Source organism: Solanum tuberosum, unplaced genomic scaffold, assembly GCF_000226075.1.
Source record: "Solanum tuberosum cultivar DM 1-3 516 R44 unplaced genomic scaffold, SolTub_3.0 scf00177, whole genome shotgun sequence".
NCBI lineage: Eukaryota > Viridiplantae > Streptophyta > Magnoliopsida > Solanales > Solanaceae > Solanum > Solanum tuberosum.
Window position 1 is genome coordinate 812,849 of NW_006239101.1, and position 16,717 is coordinate 829,565.

A 16,717-nucleotide genomic window follows, 5' to 3' on the forward strand; every position below is an offset into this window, starting at 1 on the left:
GGATTTTATTTTAAATCATTATCCAATGGGTTAAATGAAGTTTAATTAAAATGATATTATTATCATCCCATTTTTTTTTTTTTTTTTTAAAATCATGTATATTTTGAGTACTTATCTTTGGGATGACATTATTTTTCAATTGGTGGTGATTGTATACTTTAACCTACTTGATGACCTATGGCTATGAAGGGATATTATATAAAAATTATCTCCAATTTTTTCGAAAGAAATAAAACGTGCATATTATAAGCTAGTGTTTAATTTTGTTTATATATTGGAGGATTTATTTAATTTATTCGAACCTATTAGGATGGGATTTCATCCCCCTCCCTAGAAATATGAGTTTAAGGTTTTATAATAATAATAATACTAATAAGGAAACGTTATTATGCGATTTTAAGGAATTTTTGTAATTTGAAAAAAAAATAGGGATAAAATGTAATTAGCTAAATTTATGTAAAATATGCTAATAATAATGTATTAATACACGTGAAAAATGATCAAATTAATAAATTCAAGATACATGACTTCGAAATATCCAAATAAACAATGTTAGTAACAAATATGATGAGTAATTGAGTATTGATCACTAGAGATTTTTCATGAACATAACAAATTTCATGTCGAATAAAGTCTGTCAAATAAATTCAAGAAAATCAAAGTTAAATTTAATAAAATAACTAGATTAACTCAAATATATTTGCATCTTTTGTCCCTCAAGTTTTTTTCCCCTTCAAAATGAAGAAATTACATTAATTTACACACTTGTCTATACAATTCAAACTCTTTTTAATTTCTTATTTTAATTATTATTCCCAAATAGAAGATGATGAAATATCATCCCATGTGCTACTAATATTTTCATCTTGATAGGAAGAATTACAAGAACATAGGTTTAATATTGTACAAAAGTACATGTGATGTTCCATTTGATTTTGTTCATATGACCAACTTGGTATCATCCAATCCAACAATCTTGAGGATTCATCATCAACTTTTCCAAATGATGATTTTGGTTCTGAATTACTACCTGTAATATTGCTTCCAAAACATTCTGTAACACAAAATAAAATGATTAGATAATCAGATAATTATTGGTAACTCCGTTTAATAATTATTGATTTGATAATTTATAATAAATAGATGGGGAGCATTAGAGCGTGACTGATATTGTTGTTGTCATATAATTAAGAGGTCATGGGTTCGAATTGTGGAAACAACTTCTTTCATAAATGTCGGGTAAGATTGCATATAATAGACCCTTATGTTCCGCCTCTTCTTCACACCCTGCCCATAGTGGAAGTTTTGTGCATCGAGCTTCCCTTAATGGTAAAGTACAATACATGTAATTATATATAGTGAATTTATTTTTTTAAAAAAAAGACAATCCAATGCACAAAGTACCACGTGTTTGTGCAAGGCCCGGATAAAGACTTCACAAGAGGATTTAATGTAGGCGATATAGCTTAAAACGAATATCACTAACTAATTTCACAACTCAAATTCCTGACTTATAGATAACAGAAAGAAGTGAATAATGTGAGAAATTAAGGAGAATGTTGAATTGGACCTTGTTCATAAATAAGTGCTTTCTTTCTCAAATGACTTCTCCAATAATTCTTTATTTCATTATCAGTTCTTCCTGGCAATTGTTTAGCAATCTTTGACCACCTGTTAAATTAAGTTAGAAAATTAAATTCAATTAGCAAAGTGAAATAGAGAATTTTTCTTGTGAAAAACATAAAAATTAACTAAGGAGATTTATTAATTAATTAATTACTTGTTTCCCAATTGTTTCTGAAGTTTAATAATTAGATGTTCTTCATCTTGAGTGATATGGCCATGTTTTAAGTTAGGTCTAAGGTAGTTCATCCATCTTAATATGCAGCTTTTCCCACTCCTCCTCAGCCCTGCATGGAATCAAATTCCGAACACCGTTAATAAATTACATATCAGCTAGAAAAAATAAACAGTAAATTCAATAGGTTATTTTGTGTAAAGATCCTGAATAAAAGAATTTTATGCTATATATGCAACAATCCGACCTACTATTGATATTAATGTCCCTTTGGGCCTAGCTAGGCCCACATGATGACTTTAATTAAATTGTGCCACTAAGGTCTAAGGGGCTGCACCTAATATGTCACGTACTTATTTTATCGATACGAAATATGCTTAGATTGTTATACATTCTATAAGTTTGAAGTATTAGCTATTACCTGAAGCTTTTGCTAAGGCATCCCAACGGCGTTCACCTAAAATGGCGATAACATATGCTAGTCTCTCGTCTTCCTCGTTTAGCCAAGGCCCTTTTCGTAATTTCTCTTCTTGCATAGTTACAAGTTGCAATTTGAAAGCCATGTATATATGATGTATATTTGTTCTATGGTTGCAACAATTTGAGAAAGTGACACTCTTTATATAGTAGTACACATAAAAATAGCAAATTGTATAGAGAAATTAATTACATAGCAAAAGTAGGTGGATAATGTACACTAGCTAGTTTGTGGAAACACCACCATTGGCTTTAGATATATTAGATCATCAAAAAGGATTTTTCAGTTTTCATTTAATATTATACTTAGTCGAGGACCTATCGGAAATATTCTTTATACCTACAAACTTGCATACATCTGATTCTCTCGAAACCCTGCTTATGGGATTACACTGAGTATATTGTATCCGTACCCATGACATTGTATATATATATTAATAAATCCATATGTATCTCCAACTATTTAATTATAAACTTGATTAATACTATAATATTTAACTTTATGTCATTATAGAGACACCCTTAAACGTCAAATTCTGAATCTACATCAAGTTCTATATTTTTGCATCACTAATTTTGGTATAGTATCCAAACGTTGCATTGTCTGTTGTACAATTCCTTAATACCATAAAAATTTGTCTTGGTTTCATTATAATAATGTCAAACTTGAACATTGAATATGCACGAGGTCACATATATTTTAAAAAAATATAAGTGAGGATAAGCATTACATAATGCTTTATGGTGCATAACAAAAATCCAAAAGATATATCTGCCCAAATCTTTCCTCAATTAAAAATTTATTATGTGGGGGTTTCTCAAATTTTTAAGTTCTACTAATTTGCAAAGTTGACACATGAACAAATTGAAACTTAGCACTATTATATTGGTTGTTTTGCTTGATTCTTGTTATTCTAAGTGAATACTTGTTCAAATTACACTCTCAAATTGACATTGTGATACGTTGATTCACCATAATAATAAATAGAGTCAAGAGTGATTTAGTCGCAGAAAAAATTGCTTCTTTCTTACTTGATTTGGGGGTGGGGGTGTGGGTGTGTTCCATTCACTAAAGTATGTACACCAAATAAGGCAGTGTACTACTAGGTTTATCATCGTGATTGGAATGAAAATCAAGATTACATTGGAGTCTTCATGGTCCAAGACAATCAAATCATCAATAACAGTTTTAGTAAACGTGAGACTTCTTAGTATGTTCGTATAGTGACAACTGTGGGATTCTACTAAGTCTCTAAATGAGACCTATATAGGTTTAACGGACTAATAATAGAACTTGGTTTCTTACATTACTGCACATGTATTACTCCTCATAATAATATATTCCATACTTGGATTGATTTCTGGCTTTTCTATGGCTACTTATTCCATAAATTTGAGATACATAGGTTGGACAAACAAATAATAGAACTAGGTTTCTTACATTAAGTACACGTGTATTACCTCCTAACAACGCAATCCATACTCGGACAAATTATGAGAATCTCCGTAATGAGTTGCGGAAACATTACGTATAGTCCCACCATTTTAAGGCATATTTTCGCATTTACCAGTCAACTTTTAGAAATTACGCGATTTTCTTAATTTTTTGTGTGTATTAGCCCATGGATCTGGCACCTTGGAGAACCCAAAAGCTTTTTCTGAAAAAACTTTATAAGGACCTCCATAATGAGTTGGGAAAGATTTACATATAGTCCCACGATTTTTAAGGCATATTTTTGCATTTATGAGAAAACTTTTATAAATTACGCGACTTTCTTGATTTCCGTGTGTTAAACCCATGGATCTGACGCCTTGGAGCACCCAAAAAGAATTTCTGATTTTTTTTTATGAGGACCTTTGTAATAAGTTGGGGAAGCATTACATATAATCCAACGGTTTTTAAGGCATATTTTTGCATTTATGAGAACTTTTATAAATTACGCGACTTTCTTGATTTTCGTGTGTATTAATCCATGAATCTGACGCCTTGGAGCACTCAAAAAAAATATTCCGAAAAAACTTTATGAGGACCTTTGTAATAAGTTGGGGAAACATTACGTATAGTCCCACCATTTTTAAGGCAAATTTTCGCATTTATGATCCATATTTTAGGAATACACGACTTTCTTGATTTTTCATGTATATAATTAGCTCATGGATCGGGAGTTTTGGAGCACCCAATTTTTTTTCTAAGAAAACTTTATGAGGACCTCCGTAATGAGTTGGATAAGCATTCCATATAGTCCCACCATTATTAAGGAATATTTTCGCATTATGAGCCAATGTTTAGAAATTACGCGACTTTCTTTGTTTTTCGTGTGTATAAGCTCATAGATCTGGTGCCTTGAATCACCCAATCTTTTTTTCTGAAAAAACGTTATAAGGACCTCCGTAATGAGTTGGGGAAACAGTACGTATATTCCCATCATTTTTAAGGTAAATTTTCGCATTTACGATCCAACTTTTAGAAATTACGTGACTTTCTTGGTTTTCTATGTGTATTAGCCTGTAGATCTGGCGCCTTGGAGCACCCGATTTTTTTTCTATGGAAACTTTATGAGCACCTCCGTAATGAGTTGGAGAAGCATTACGTATAGTCCCACCATTATAAAGACATATTTTTGCATTTATTAGCCAACGTTTAGAAATTACAGGACTTTCTTGGTTTTTCGTGTGTATTAGCTAGCCCATAGATCTAGAGCATTGGAATAACCAAAAAAATTTTTTGAAAAAACTTTATGAGGACGTCCTTAATGAGTTGGGGAAGCATTATGTATAGTCCCATCATTTTAAGGCATATTTCCACATTTACCAACCAACTTTTAGGAATTACTCGACTTTTTTGGTTTTTCGTGTGTATTAGCCCATGGATCTAACGCCTTGGAGCACCCAATTTGTTTTTGAGAAAAACTTTTATGAGGACCTTCGTAATGAGTTGGGGATACATTACGTATAGTCCCACAATTTTAAGACATATTTTCTCATTTACAAGCCAGCATTTAGGAATTACGCAACTTTCTTGGTTTTTGGTGTGTATTAACCCATGGATCTGGCGCCTTGGAGCAACCTAAGATTTTTTTTTTAAAAAAAGCTTTATGATGACACCCGTAGTGAATTGGGGAAACATTACGTATAGTCCCACGATTTTTAAGACATATTTTCACATTTACGAGCAAACTTTTAGGAATTGACCTTTTATTTTTTCGTGTGTATTAGCCCATGGATCTGACGCCTAGGAGCACCTAAAAAAAAATTCAAAAAAACTTTATGAGGATCTCTATAATGAGATGGGAAAGCATTACATATAGTCCCACCATTTTAGGGATTTTTTTCGCATATACGAGCCAACTTTGAGGATTTACACGACTTTCTTGGTTTTTCGTGTGTATTAACTCATGGATTTGGCGCCTTAGAGCACCCAAAAAATAATCTGAAAAACTTTATGACGACCTCCGTAATGAGTTGGGGAAACATTATATAGAGTCCCACCATTTTTAAGAAAAAATTTCGCATTTATGAGCCAACTTTTAGGAAACATTTTTCTTGGTTTTTTTCCGTGTGTATTAGCCCATGGATCTGGCGCTTCAGAGCACCCAAAAAAATTCTAGAAAAACTTTATGATGATGTATGTAATGAGTTGGGAAAGCATTACGTATAATTCCACCATTTTTTAAGGAAACTTTTCGCGTGTACGAGTCAACTTTTAGGAATTACACGACTTTTTCGCCTTTTTGTGTATATTAACCTATGGATCTGGTGTCTTGGTGTATCTAAATTTTGTTTTATAAAAAAACCTTATAAGGACCTCCATAGTGAGTTGGGAAAGCATTACGTATAGTCCCACCAATTTTAAGGCATGTTTTCGCATTTACAAGCAAACTTTTATGAATTACGCGACTTTCTTGGTTTTTCATATGTATTATCCCATGTATTTGCTGCCTTGGAGCACCCAATTTTTTTTTTGAAAAAAAATTATGAGGACCTCCATAATGAGTTGGGGAATTATTATGTATAGTCCCACAATTTTTAAGTCATATTTTTTGTATTTATGAGCCACCTTTTAGAAATTATGCCACTTTATTGGCTTTTCGTGTGTATTAGCCCCAGGGCCGGCTCTATGCTTTGGGAAATAAGGCTTTTGCCTTAGGCCCCCAAATTTTGGGGGCCCCAATTTTTTTATCAAAACAAAATTATGTGTTAAAATTTTTATAGAAAAAAATGATTATTTATTATAAAAATATATTTTAAAAAATATATTATTTTACCCACTTAAGCATTTTTTGTACTTCGTTAAAAATAACAATTAATAGTGAAAAGTGTTGAACGAAGTGAATTACAAATTCTTTTTTATTTCTTTTTAAATTTTAGTTTCAAGCATTACTATAAGCATGTTAAAATGGGGTATACCAAGTCATCAACTTTTTGAGTCAAATTTTATGGTTCTAACTCTTATCTTTATTTAATATTTGTCAACTTATTACTTTTGAATTATGTTAACAATTCATATAATAATTGCCTCACTGAAAGGATGTTTTCAATGTTGAGTTGATGAAATCTTACCAAAAACTAATAACTGAAAAAACAATTTACATACTAATAATTTTCATCTAAATAGTGTCAGAAAAATATATTTTTTGAATAAATACATATATGAAGTTTGTTTATATTTTAGGCCTCGAATTAAAATTTTGCTTTAGGCCCCCAATAACGTTGAGCCGCCCCTGATTAGCCCATGGATCTATCCCCAACTTTTTCATGTGTTTTTTAGCCGAAATTTTTGTGGACGTCTTTTACGACCTATTTAATGGCGTGCCTTGATTCGGGGGGGGGGGTCTCACATTGACATTTTCAAGTTCAAACGAGGCCCAAAATGGGAAATAAGGATTTTTCAAGTTTTTGTGTGTTATAGTTCTTGGATTTTGGTTATATGTGCATCCGGTGATTTGGGAAGCATTATGTATAGTCCCACCATTTCAAGACATATTTTTGCATTTACGAGCCATTTTTTAAGAATTATGCGACTTTCCTATATTTTTCGTATGTATGTATCTGGCGCCTTGGATCACCAAAGGAGAATTTCTGAAAAAGTTTTATGAAGACCTATTCAATGAGTTGGGGAAGCATTACTCATAACCCTACCATTTTAAGGCATATTTTTGCATTAAGAGCAAACATTTAGGAATTTCACAACTTTCTTGGTTTTTCGTGTGTAGCCCATGGATCTGACGCCTTGGAGTACCCAAATTTTTTTTCTGAATTTTTTTTATGAGGATCTTTGTAATTAGTTGGGGAAGCATTACATATAGCTCCACCATTATTAAGGCATATTTTCGCATTTACTAACCAACTCTTAGGTATTACACGACTTTCTTGGTTTTCGTGTGTATAACCCATGGAACTGACACCTTGGAGCACACAATTTTTTTTTGTTTGAAAAACCTTTAAGAGGAACTCTGTAATGAGTTTGGGAAGCATTACATATAGTTTAACCATTTTTAGGCATATTTTCGCATTTACGAGCCAACTTTTAGGAATTAAGCGACTTTCTCGATTTTTCGTATGTATTAGCCCATGGATCTGGCGCCTTAGAGTACCCAAAAAAAATCTGAAAAAAAATGTACGAGGACCTTTATAATGAGTTGGGGAAACATTATATATAGTCCCACCATTTTTTAACGCGTATTTTCGCATTTACAAGCCAACTTTGAGGAATTAAGCAACTTTCTTGGCTTGTCGTGTGTATTATCTCATGGATCTTGCGCCTTGGAGCACCTAACAATTTTTTTGGAAAAAACTTTTTAAGGACCTCTGTAATGAGTTGGAGAAGCATTACGTATCGTCTCACTATTTTTAAGGCATATTTTCACATTTACAAGCTAACTTTTAGGAATTACACGACTTTCTTGATTTTTCGTGTGTATTAACCCATGAATTAGGCGTTGTGAAGCACCCAAAAACTTTTCCTGGAAAAACTTTACGAGAACCTCCGTAATAAGTTGGGGAAGCATTACGTATAGTACCACCATTTTAAGGTATATTTTTGTATTACGAGCCGACATTTAGAAAATACGCAACTTTCTTGGATATTCGTGAGTATTAACCTATGGATCCAGTGCTTTGGAGCACCCAATTTTTCTTTTCTAAAATAGCTTTATGAGAATCTCTATAATGAGTTTGAGAAGCATTATGTATTCTTCCCACATTTTTTAAGTCATATTTTCGCATTATTTAGAACAAAATAGATAGACATGCATCAAAGACTATATAATCAATGTGATTAGAGCTGAAAATTTAATCAAAGAATAGACCATACGTTCACATTCAAGCGATCATCAATTCATGGAATAGTAAGCATTTTCTCAACCTAAATCAGAGGTCTCAAATTTGCATCCTATGTATGAAGTTGTCTCTATTAGAGAACGTTTCACCCCAATGTAGAACTTTCAACACAAAATTTGATGTTGGTACAAAGGGGGGCGCAAACCAAGCCAAGACAAGTCAACAAAATCACAAGTTTTGCAACATCATACGACCATGTATATGAGGGCTAGGATACCCATGTAGTACTTCATCAACAATATACCCCGTGTGTAATCCCACAAGTTCGGTCTAAAAATGGTAGTATACACGAATCTCACCCTTCCCTTGTGCAGTTAGAGATTGTTTCCAATAGACCCTCGTCAACGATATATACTACATCCTCTGAAGATCATAAAGGAGGTTCTCTTATATAACACTATCAAGAACTGCCAAGTGAATCGGACTTTCAAATTTCAACTTAACCATACAAGCTATACAACATAAAAGAGAAACAAAAACCAAAATACTTCTTTCAAGAGAAGGAACAAAAGAAAAATGCCCAGAATAAAAAGCCTGGAGAAGTCCTCTATTCTTCGGCTTTTGCCCTCCCACTCCTGATTAGTGTAAATTAACTGTATAAATAACGTAATTTCTTGCTCCAGAGAGTTCATTGCAAGAAAAAAAGTTTCTCCTGACGAAAATTATAGAACAAATTACAACATCATACTTCCACAAATCATTCTTGAGCTGCAGCACACGACTAGTGATTATCAAAATACATACTTGAATTACACTCTGCTGCAATGCCTGTCATCATCTTCAACCATCCGGCATATTGAAAAAGAACAAAAAAAAAAGGAGAAAAATGAATACCACTATAACAGAAGAACATGGTTGATGCATGCATCCAGTTTGAGTTGGTGTGTCTAATCCTGCATTTAACAGATCAGGAATAACGATCAACGTGTACTTTACCCTCCTTGTCCAGCAGCAGCTGCTAATCTCTGCCATCTTAACTCTCGCTGCTTTTGCAGGTCAGTGGCCCAAGCTGCTTTCTCGGCATATTGTTTCTGACAATCTTCAAACAAATCAGCGTCCATTTCAAGGAACATTTTGCGGACATTTACAGTCAACCCATGGACAGCCTGATTCCAATGACTCCTTATATTTTTTTCCAGAGCCTCAAAAATTATTGGTAAAATTACATTCCGATTCTGGGCAATCAGGCTCACAACGTGCTCATTATTCCATAAAAATAAGGCTCGTTCTGCAACCTGAAAAATATAAAGTTACTTAAAAGATGCCTTTTCATAGTCCTGGATCCTCCTTAGATGAGATTAAAAAGTACTGAAATAACCTGGGGCACTTAAAACTTCTTTTTAATATTCTTCAAACAGGAAATAACATCAGACATGTTCATTACTCTGCAACATTTTACTCTCTCCATTTTAGATAATATGACGTTGTTTGACTATGCACGGAGTTTAAGAAAGAAATAAACTTTTAGTTATTATGGTTTAAACATGCCATTAAGGATAAAATGGGATGTCTAAAGTTGAACTCTTTCCAAATATGAAAATTTGTCGTTCTTTTTTGGCATTGACTTATAAGAATATAGTGCTGCATAAAATAGAACAATGGAGTACCATAAATAAGCAACATGACCAATGAATAACACTAAACACAAAAATGACATACCCAAAATGTCTATCCTTGAAAGGAAACAAGGAGGAATAGGAGGTGAAATAGCAGGGACAGAGTCTGTTTGCACTAGTTTTGAGTGCTAACTTACCCAGCTTCTCACCTATTTATCACATCACTAGTGGCTTTTATTGTGGTCTCAGCCACGGAGGGCTAGGAAAGCAAATCTTTTCAGGTACACAAAACTCTAGAAGTGTGTACTAAACAAAGAGAAATGCCAGCTGATTCCCGAATCTTAAATGAAGAAAGGAAAAGTCAAACCTGTTATTAGCAGTTCTAACTTCCAAGGGAAAGATGAAATACTAAATTTTGAGACAGGATTGAATAAGTTCCAAGATGTGACGGGGCTATGCAAGCTCTAACTGCCCACAGAGGTTTTACACTTCGTTCTCTCAACACGAGGCATTTAGAATAAAGAAAACTCAGCAAATCAGTATTCAGGTAGGAGAGTCATGTACACACTCATAAAAAACTACGGAAGTGTTAAGAGGCATTACCATTCATCTCTGCTGATATTAAGGCCTTAAAACTCTAGTTTAACTATATTCACATATCCTTGAGGCTTACATAACAGTTGCTCCCATGTTCCAAACAGCTAAGTTGCACAGACTCTTTACTTTCGATGCCGCACCACATTGGATTCGCCAAAAATACACTACTTTTAGAGAATCCAACACGCACCCGTTGACATTTTGGAAGAGTCCGAGTAAAACATAGCCAAACACTAAGTTCAACAATCCTATGGCTATTATTTTTATCTCTATCTTTTTGGATACACTTTAAAGTGAACTCAATAATTATTTAGAAAGTATTCACGAGCATAGCAAGTGCCATACTTTCCAGTATGAGAACAGTTTAGAGTAGGAGAGCACTAATAAAAATCTACGGAGAACACAATTAAGGTGCAAGTAGAACAGACATAAATTTATCAAATAATATAACCAGTAAAGCTGCTGGCACGCCATTTCCAGAATATGCCTTCCATACAAATACATTTCTTAATTGGAAATAAAGTACTCCCTCCATTTCATTTTATGTGACAAGTTAAAATGTGCACGGAGTTAAAAGGGAAAAAGGAAAAATTATTGAAACTTGTTGTTTTAAACATGCCATAATATTTGTTAGATATAAGACTTGAACTCATGGTCTTAACCATTGCCATAACAATTGTGTGGCTATAAAAAAACTTATCATTAAGGCTAAAATGGGAAGTTCAAATTACGTTGTTTCCAAATTTAGAAAGAGATCATCCTCTTCTTAACAGACTAAAAAGAGAATAGGATCACATAAACTAGAACTGGAGTAGTAATCTATTTAAAGAGAATAAAGAATTCATAGGACAGAAAAAGAGGCCCTCATTGCCTCAAGTTATCTTATATCTATCTATACTATATTAAAAGCAGGAAACCCAACTTAAAAGTTAAATTACAAGAATATCCTTTTTAAAAATCTAACTATATAAAAAGTTAAATTAATTAAATTCTCTTCTTAAAAAAACTAATTATCCTACTTTAAAAAAACTGTCGCACTAAATTCAGGCTTATACAAGCAGATGTGCCATTTCAGAGAAATTCTTATCAATATGAAGAGATGTGCTCCTTTCGAAAAGTTCCCTGCACGTAAATACTTTTTTGGCATCTCAAACGGGATAGATTTCCCATCTTCCTTTTTGTATTGCTAGCATTTTTTCCCCTTCTGTTTGAAAAACAATTGAAGTAGAATTCGCAAGACACGTTTCTATGTCCTGTTCCTTTTATTTTCATTTTTGTTATTGGTTCTTAATACTCTATTGCATTCTGAAATGATGACTGTCCATGTTTGGGAACAAGAGGTTTTTTGGTGAATGCCCTTTTGTCTGATTATGTGTCACGTCTATGTGTTGTTATTTTAGGGACGATGCCGACTTAGGATTCATCTAATCTACCACAAATTTGGGCCAACTTCAGTGAGTTCACCATACAAAATTCAAAAACTTTTACTTTGACATACGTGATTCAATGCTTCCTCTTGTTAAGTATCTTGACAAAGTACGGTGGACTCTATTAATTTGTGCCCCAATAGTTAGCAAATGCTTATCATACTAAAAAGTTTAAGGACTGAAATATTCTTCTAAGTATCTACTTATAAGAAAATATAGCACCTACAAACAAACCCAGCAATCACAACTATTCCATAAATTTGTTTACAATATAACGATAGGTGAGTTGTGTAAATAGAGAAGAGTTGTGAAAACACGAAACTATTTGATGATATACTCAAAAGAAGAGTGGTCGAGTAAGGTGACTTATAATGTTACTATGAATGGTTATTGTCAAATGAGGAACTTGGAAGAGGATTTTAAATAGAGAGGAATGATGAGGAAAAAGAATGGGTGAAGCCAATTAGTCAAATATTGTCATCTTTAACACCTTACGTTCTGGACTCTGTAAATCGAGGAGGCTAATTGTATAATGGAGGAAATAAAGGGTTATGAATTTGTATTTGATAAGTTTAATTATCTTTTACTTTTTGATGGGCACTCGCAACGTGATGATGTTAACTTTTCATTACATTGTGTAAGGAGGTGGTTAAGAGAGAGGTCCAAATGAATGAGTACATAAATAATGTTTTTTGAATGGCTTGTGCAAGGAAGGAAGATGACTAATGTTGCAGAGACTTTGAAGAGGTTGATGAAAAATGGGATTACTCCTACATATGTTTTGTGTAACACCATCGAGTGGCTATTGCAAGGAAGGCAATATGGGGAAGGCTTATTCAACTATTGGAATTGCTTGAGAACCCAACTTCCCTAATATGCAGACATATAGCATCTTAATTGATGGATAATGAGATGTTTTGAGATTCTTAAAAAATAGAAGTTAATTATAGATTGAAGCCTAATGCATGTTTTCTAATCAATTATGTGTAATGGTAGGCTCTCTGAAGCTGATGTAGTTTCTAAGTCATATGATAGATAGAGGAGTTAAGCCAAATAGACATATGCTTATAGACGAACATACAAGGGGAATAATGATCCATGTTTTTAAATGTTTCAAGAAGTTGCTACAAAGTGATACAACACAAACACTTACATAGAATAATACTCTATTAATATTCCAATTATTGAAGATCACGTTTGAAGAGAGATTTATTTCTCAATTCTCAGCATCATATGATTAAACGATCCATGACTGATGTGCCTATATTTCTATTTAGTTCCACCAACCAAGACTACAAAAAGACAACATTAAATGATTAAATTGGTGTTACTTTCTAACATCTTCTTCCCAAAGGTGTTTGTTTGTTCTCCATTTTTGTAAGCGCTTCTCCTTTTTCCTTTTCTATGCACATGGTTGTACTTCATAAGTTAAGAATAAAAAGAATACATAAATCTAATTAAACTTTCATTGTTCATCTTTATAATTTCAAACAATAACCAATTATTATTAACCTACACATATAAGTAACCATACGACAATCCACATTGATCATTTAGAAAAATTTCTATTATATCCTTTTGTGTATATTTATTTACTCAAACATTTATTATAATAACATTAATATTATTTTATAAAATTGTATGCTACATCGCTCGAAATACACATGCAACATGCAATGCATGTACCGATGATTAGCTATTATAAAAGTATGAACATAAATGTTGGTTGACCAATATGGAACGACTTTTATACCCTTAAACTATTAACTTCACCTTCTTCTAGAAAAGGACGGAGTTGTCATTAAATAGAGGTCATAACGTAGATAGTTATTGATGTAAACACAGAGTCTAAACTATCCAATCCTATTTCGTTAAAGTCTAAAGAAGTTGGGTTGGTCTCTACAGCTGCATGACAACACGTATACATTATATAGCCAAGTTTCTTCAAGGATAAGTTGACTCATAAGAGATGGATTGGGTTTATTCAAAAGTTTCGACTCTATCTTTTAAGACTTTTCAGAGAATAGAGATATGTCGCAATCATATATCTCTCTCTCTATTGATTACACAATACAATGATACTCATTTCTTCTTCTCTTTTTTTATGACCTTGGTGTCTAGGCCAACTTTAGCACACCTCAACTAATTCCACGGATACCTACAACCTCCTGCCAGCAACAGGTATCTAATAACTCTGTCCACCAAGGCTAGGACAGATGGGAAGAATCACCTAGTGTTTTTTGTCTCAACTGGAAATTGAACCTGAGACCTCATGGTTCTCAACCACTTCATTGACCACTAGGCCACACCCTTGGGTGCTATTTGGTGTTTTCATTATATGTATATGCTTAACGATAAGAATTATGGTGGAGAGGTAAGTACTCATTTATTCTTAATCAGATGTCTCGGATTTGAGCCTTATTGGGTATAGAGTCGGTTTTGTATCAACTGACCGTTTTACACCCCCCCACCCCTATTATAAGACTTCTCGACAAGAATCCAAATTTAGTGGGGCTCCAATGTTGATACAAAAAATACGTATGTTTACATATATATATATACACCTCATAATTAAGTTAATGATGGTCGTCTTTATAACTTTTATTTTTCCATTAGAGATTTAGTGATGGATAACAATATAAATTTGAAAGTAATATGAAATTGAAATTTAAATAGTTCAAGTTCTTTTTCAAATTTTATAATAAGGAAATGGAGGGAGTTTAGTTATAATAAAGACAACAACAAAAGGAAAATGTATACTAAGAAACATATCTTTGAAATTATTAGGTGAAATATAACGAAATAACATATTTATAATCTATACCTCCTAAAATTAAATAAAAATAATTTAATTACCATCTTCAACAAAAAAAATGTTGATAACACATTCTAAGGACTAGGCGGTGACTTCTTGCCAATATTCACAACACATTTTAATTTCAAAGAACATGCGATAATTTTTTACATATAATTACCTACTAAATATTACTTTTGACATTAGTTTCTTATTGAACTAAATAAGAACTCCTAATGCACCCAAGGGTGTGGCCTAGTGGTCAATGAAGTGGTTGAGAACCCTAAGGTCTCAGGTTCGACAAAAAAACACTAGGTAATTCTTCCCATTTGTCTTAGCCTTGGTGGACAAAGTTACCTAGTACCTGTTGCTGGTGGGAGTTAACAGGTATCACGTGGAATTAGTCACGCGAAAGCTGGCTTGGACACCATTGGACACCATTGGACACCACAGTCATAAAAAAAATAAAATAATAACTCCTAATATTATTATTTTTAAAACAGATAAGAACTCCTAATATTTAGTAATCTAATAATGAGAATATTCATAATTATAGTAATTTTTGGTGATAAAGGGATCTTGAAACTACAAGTCAAATAAATGTTCTTAAATTAAGTATTATTTTGAAAGTTTATCATCATTGGATATAAAATTTTATAATAGTAGTTGGGGCTACACGTGTGAGCATGTGACATAGAAACTAGTAAGATGATAAAGAGCAAGAAGATTCTCTAGACAAGAAATGCATGCCACTACCTTCGAAGATAGAAGATCGATTTACAGGTGTCACAAAACAATCTTTATCCAATAAAGAAAATTATTGTCCATACCATGCATGCAAGCATAATCTCGAATGGAAGACCATAGCACTAAATATACACCAACACACCATGCAATAGAGAACCTAGCACACTTCTTTAGAGCCTTCAGGCGAATCTAATGCAAAAAGGCACTCATCACTCAAGCTGTTGGATGAGCCATGTGAGACACACTCACATACTTCTTCTCATGATTGCAAACAATCTCCCCCATAGATTCCAACAATAAGTTAAAAAACAGGCAACTATCCATGGAATCTTTGCTACACTTGCAATTATACAAAAGATATGGGAAATAGCAGCATGGCACCTGCTAACTTATAACAAAGTCAAAGGTTTAAGTCTGATGAATAAAAACCATGTGAAAGTTATACTTCCCAAAAAAAACAAAGGCAAACACCTACACCAACCCTTAAGCTAAATCGAATAAGAGAAGCAAAATTTACAAACACAAAAACTTGGGGCTTCAAACAGGGTTTGAGTTATCCATTTAAGTGAGGAATAAGACCTCAATTAGGAGCACCCAAGGTGTGACCTAGTGGTCAGTGAAGTGGTTTGAAACCTATGACGCTCTCAAACTTAAATCCTAGTTGAGGCAAAAACATTTGGTGATTTCTTTCCATTTATCCAAGCTTTGGTGGATAAAGTTACCCAATACCTATTTTGGTTGGAGGTAGCAGGTATATCATAGGAACAGTCAAGGTGCGGCAAGCTGGCCTAGACACCAAGTTTTTTTTTATTTAAAAAAGACCTCAATTAGGATGATTTTCATAGATCACTTGCTCTTTTTGTATGTTATGGAGTTCGCTAGTCGCTACTCCATCTAGAAAGCTCTTTTAAATAGCATAAGCTTATTACTAGATACAAATCCCCCCCCCCCCCCCCCCCCCCCCCACCCCACAGGGAGGAAG

General features: G+C 33.3%; 2 protein-coding genes across 2 annotated transcripts in view; both read right to left on the bottom strand.

Moving 5' to 3' along the window:
• Window positions 1-1,547: 1,547 nt before the first annotated feature.
• Window positions 1,548-2,361, bottom strand: LOC107061875 (myb-related protein MYBAS1-like). The gene is made up of 3 exons (XM_015311804.1): window positions 2,220-2,361; window positions 1,781-1,910; window positions 1,548-1,671 (listed from the first exon to the last, which is right to left on the bottom strand). Exons 1-3 carry the CDS (start codon window positions 2,359-2,361, stop codon window positions 1,548-1,550), a joined length of 396 nt encoding a protein of 131 aa, XP_015167290.1.
• Window positions 2,362-8,978: 6,617 nt separating this feature from the next.
• The window catches only part of LOC102581890 (serine/threonine protein phosphatase 2A 57 kDa regulatory subunit B' beta isoform), a 12,465-nt gene continuing 4,726 nt past the window's right edge, over window positions 8,979-16,717 (bottom strand). The window contains exon 2 of the mRNA XM_006354321.2: window positions 8,979-9,849. Within this exon, the coding sequence (XP_006354383.1) occupies window positions 9,547-9,849 (303 nt within the window). The 3' untranslated portion in view covers window positions 8,979-9,546. The remainder of the gene's footprint in view (window positions 9,850-16,717) is intronic.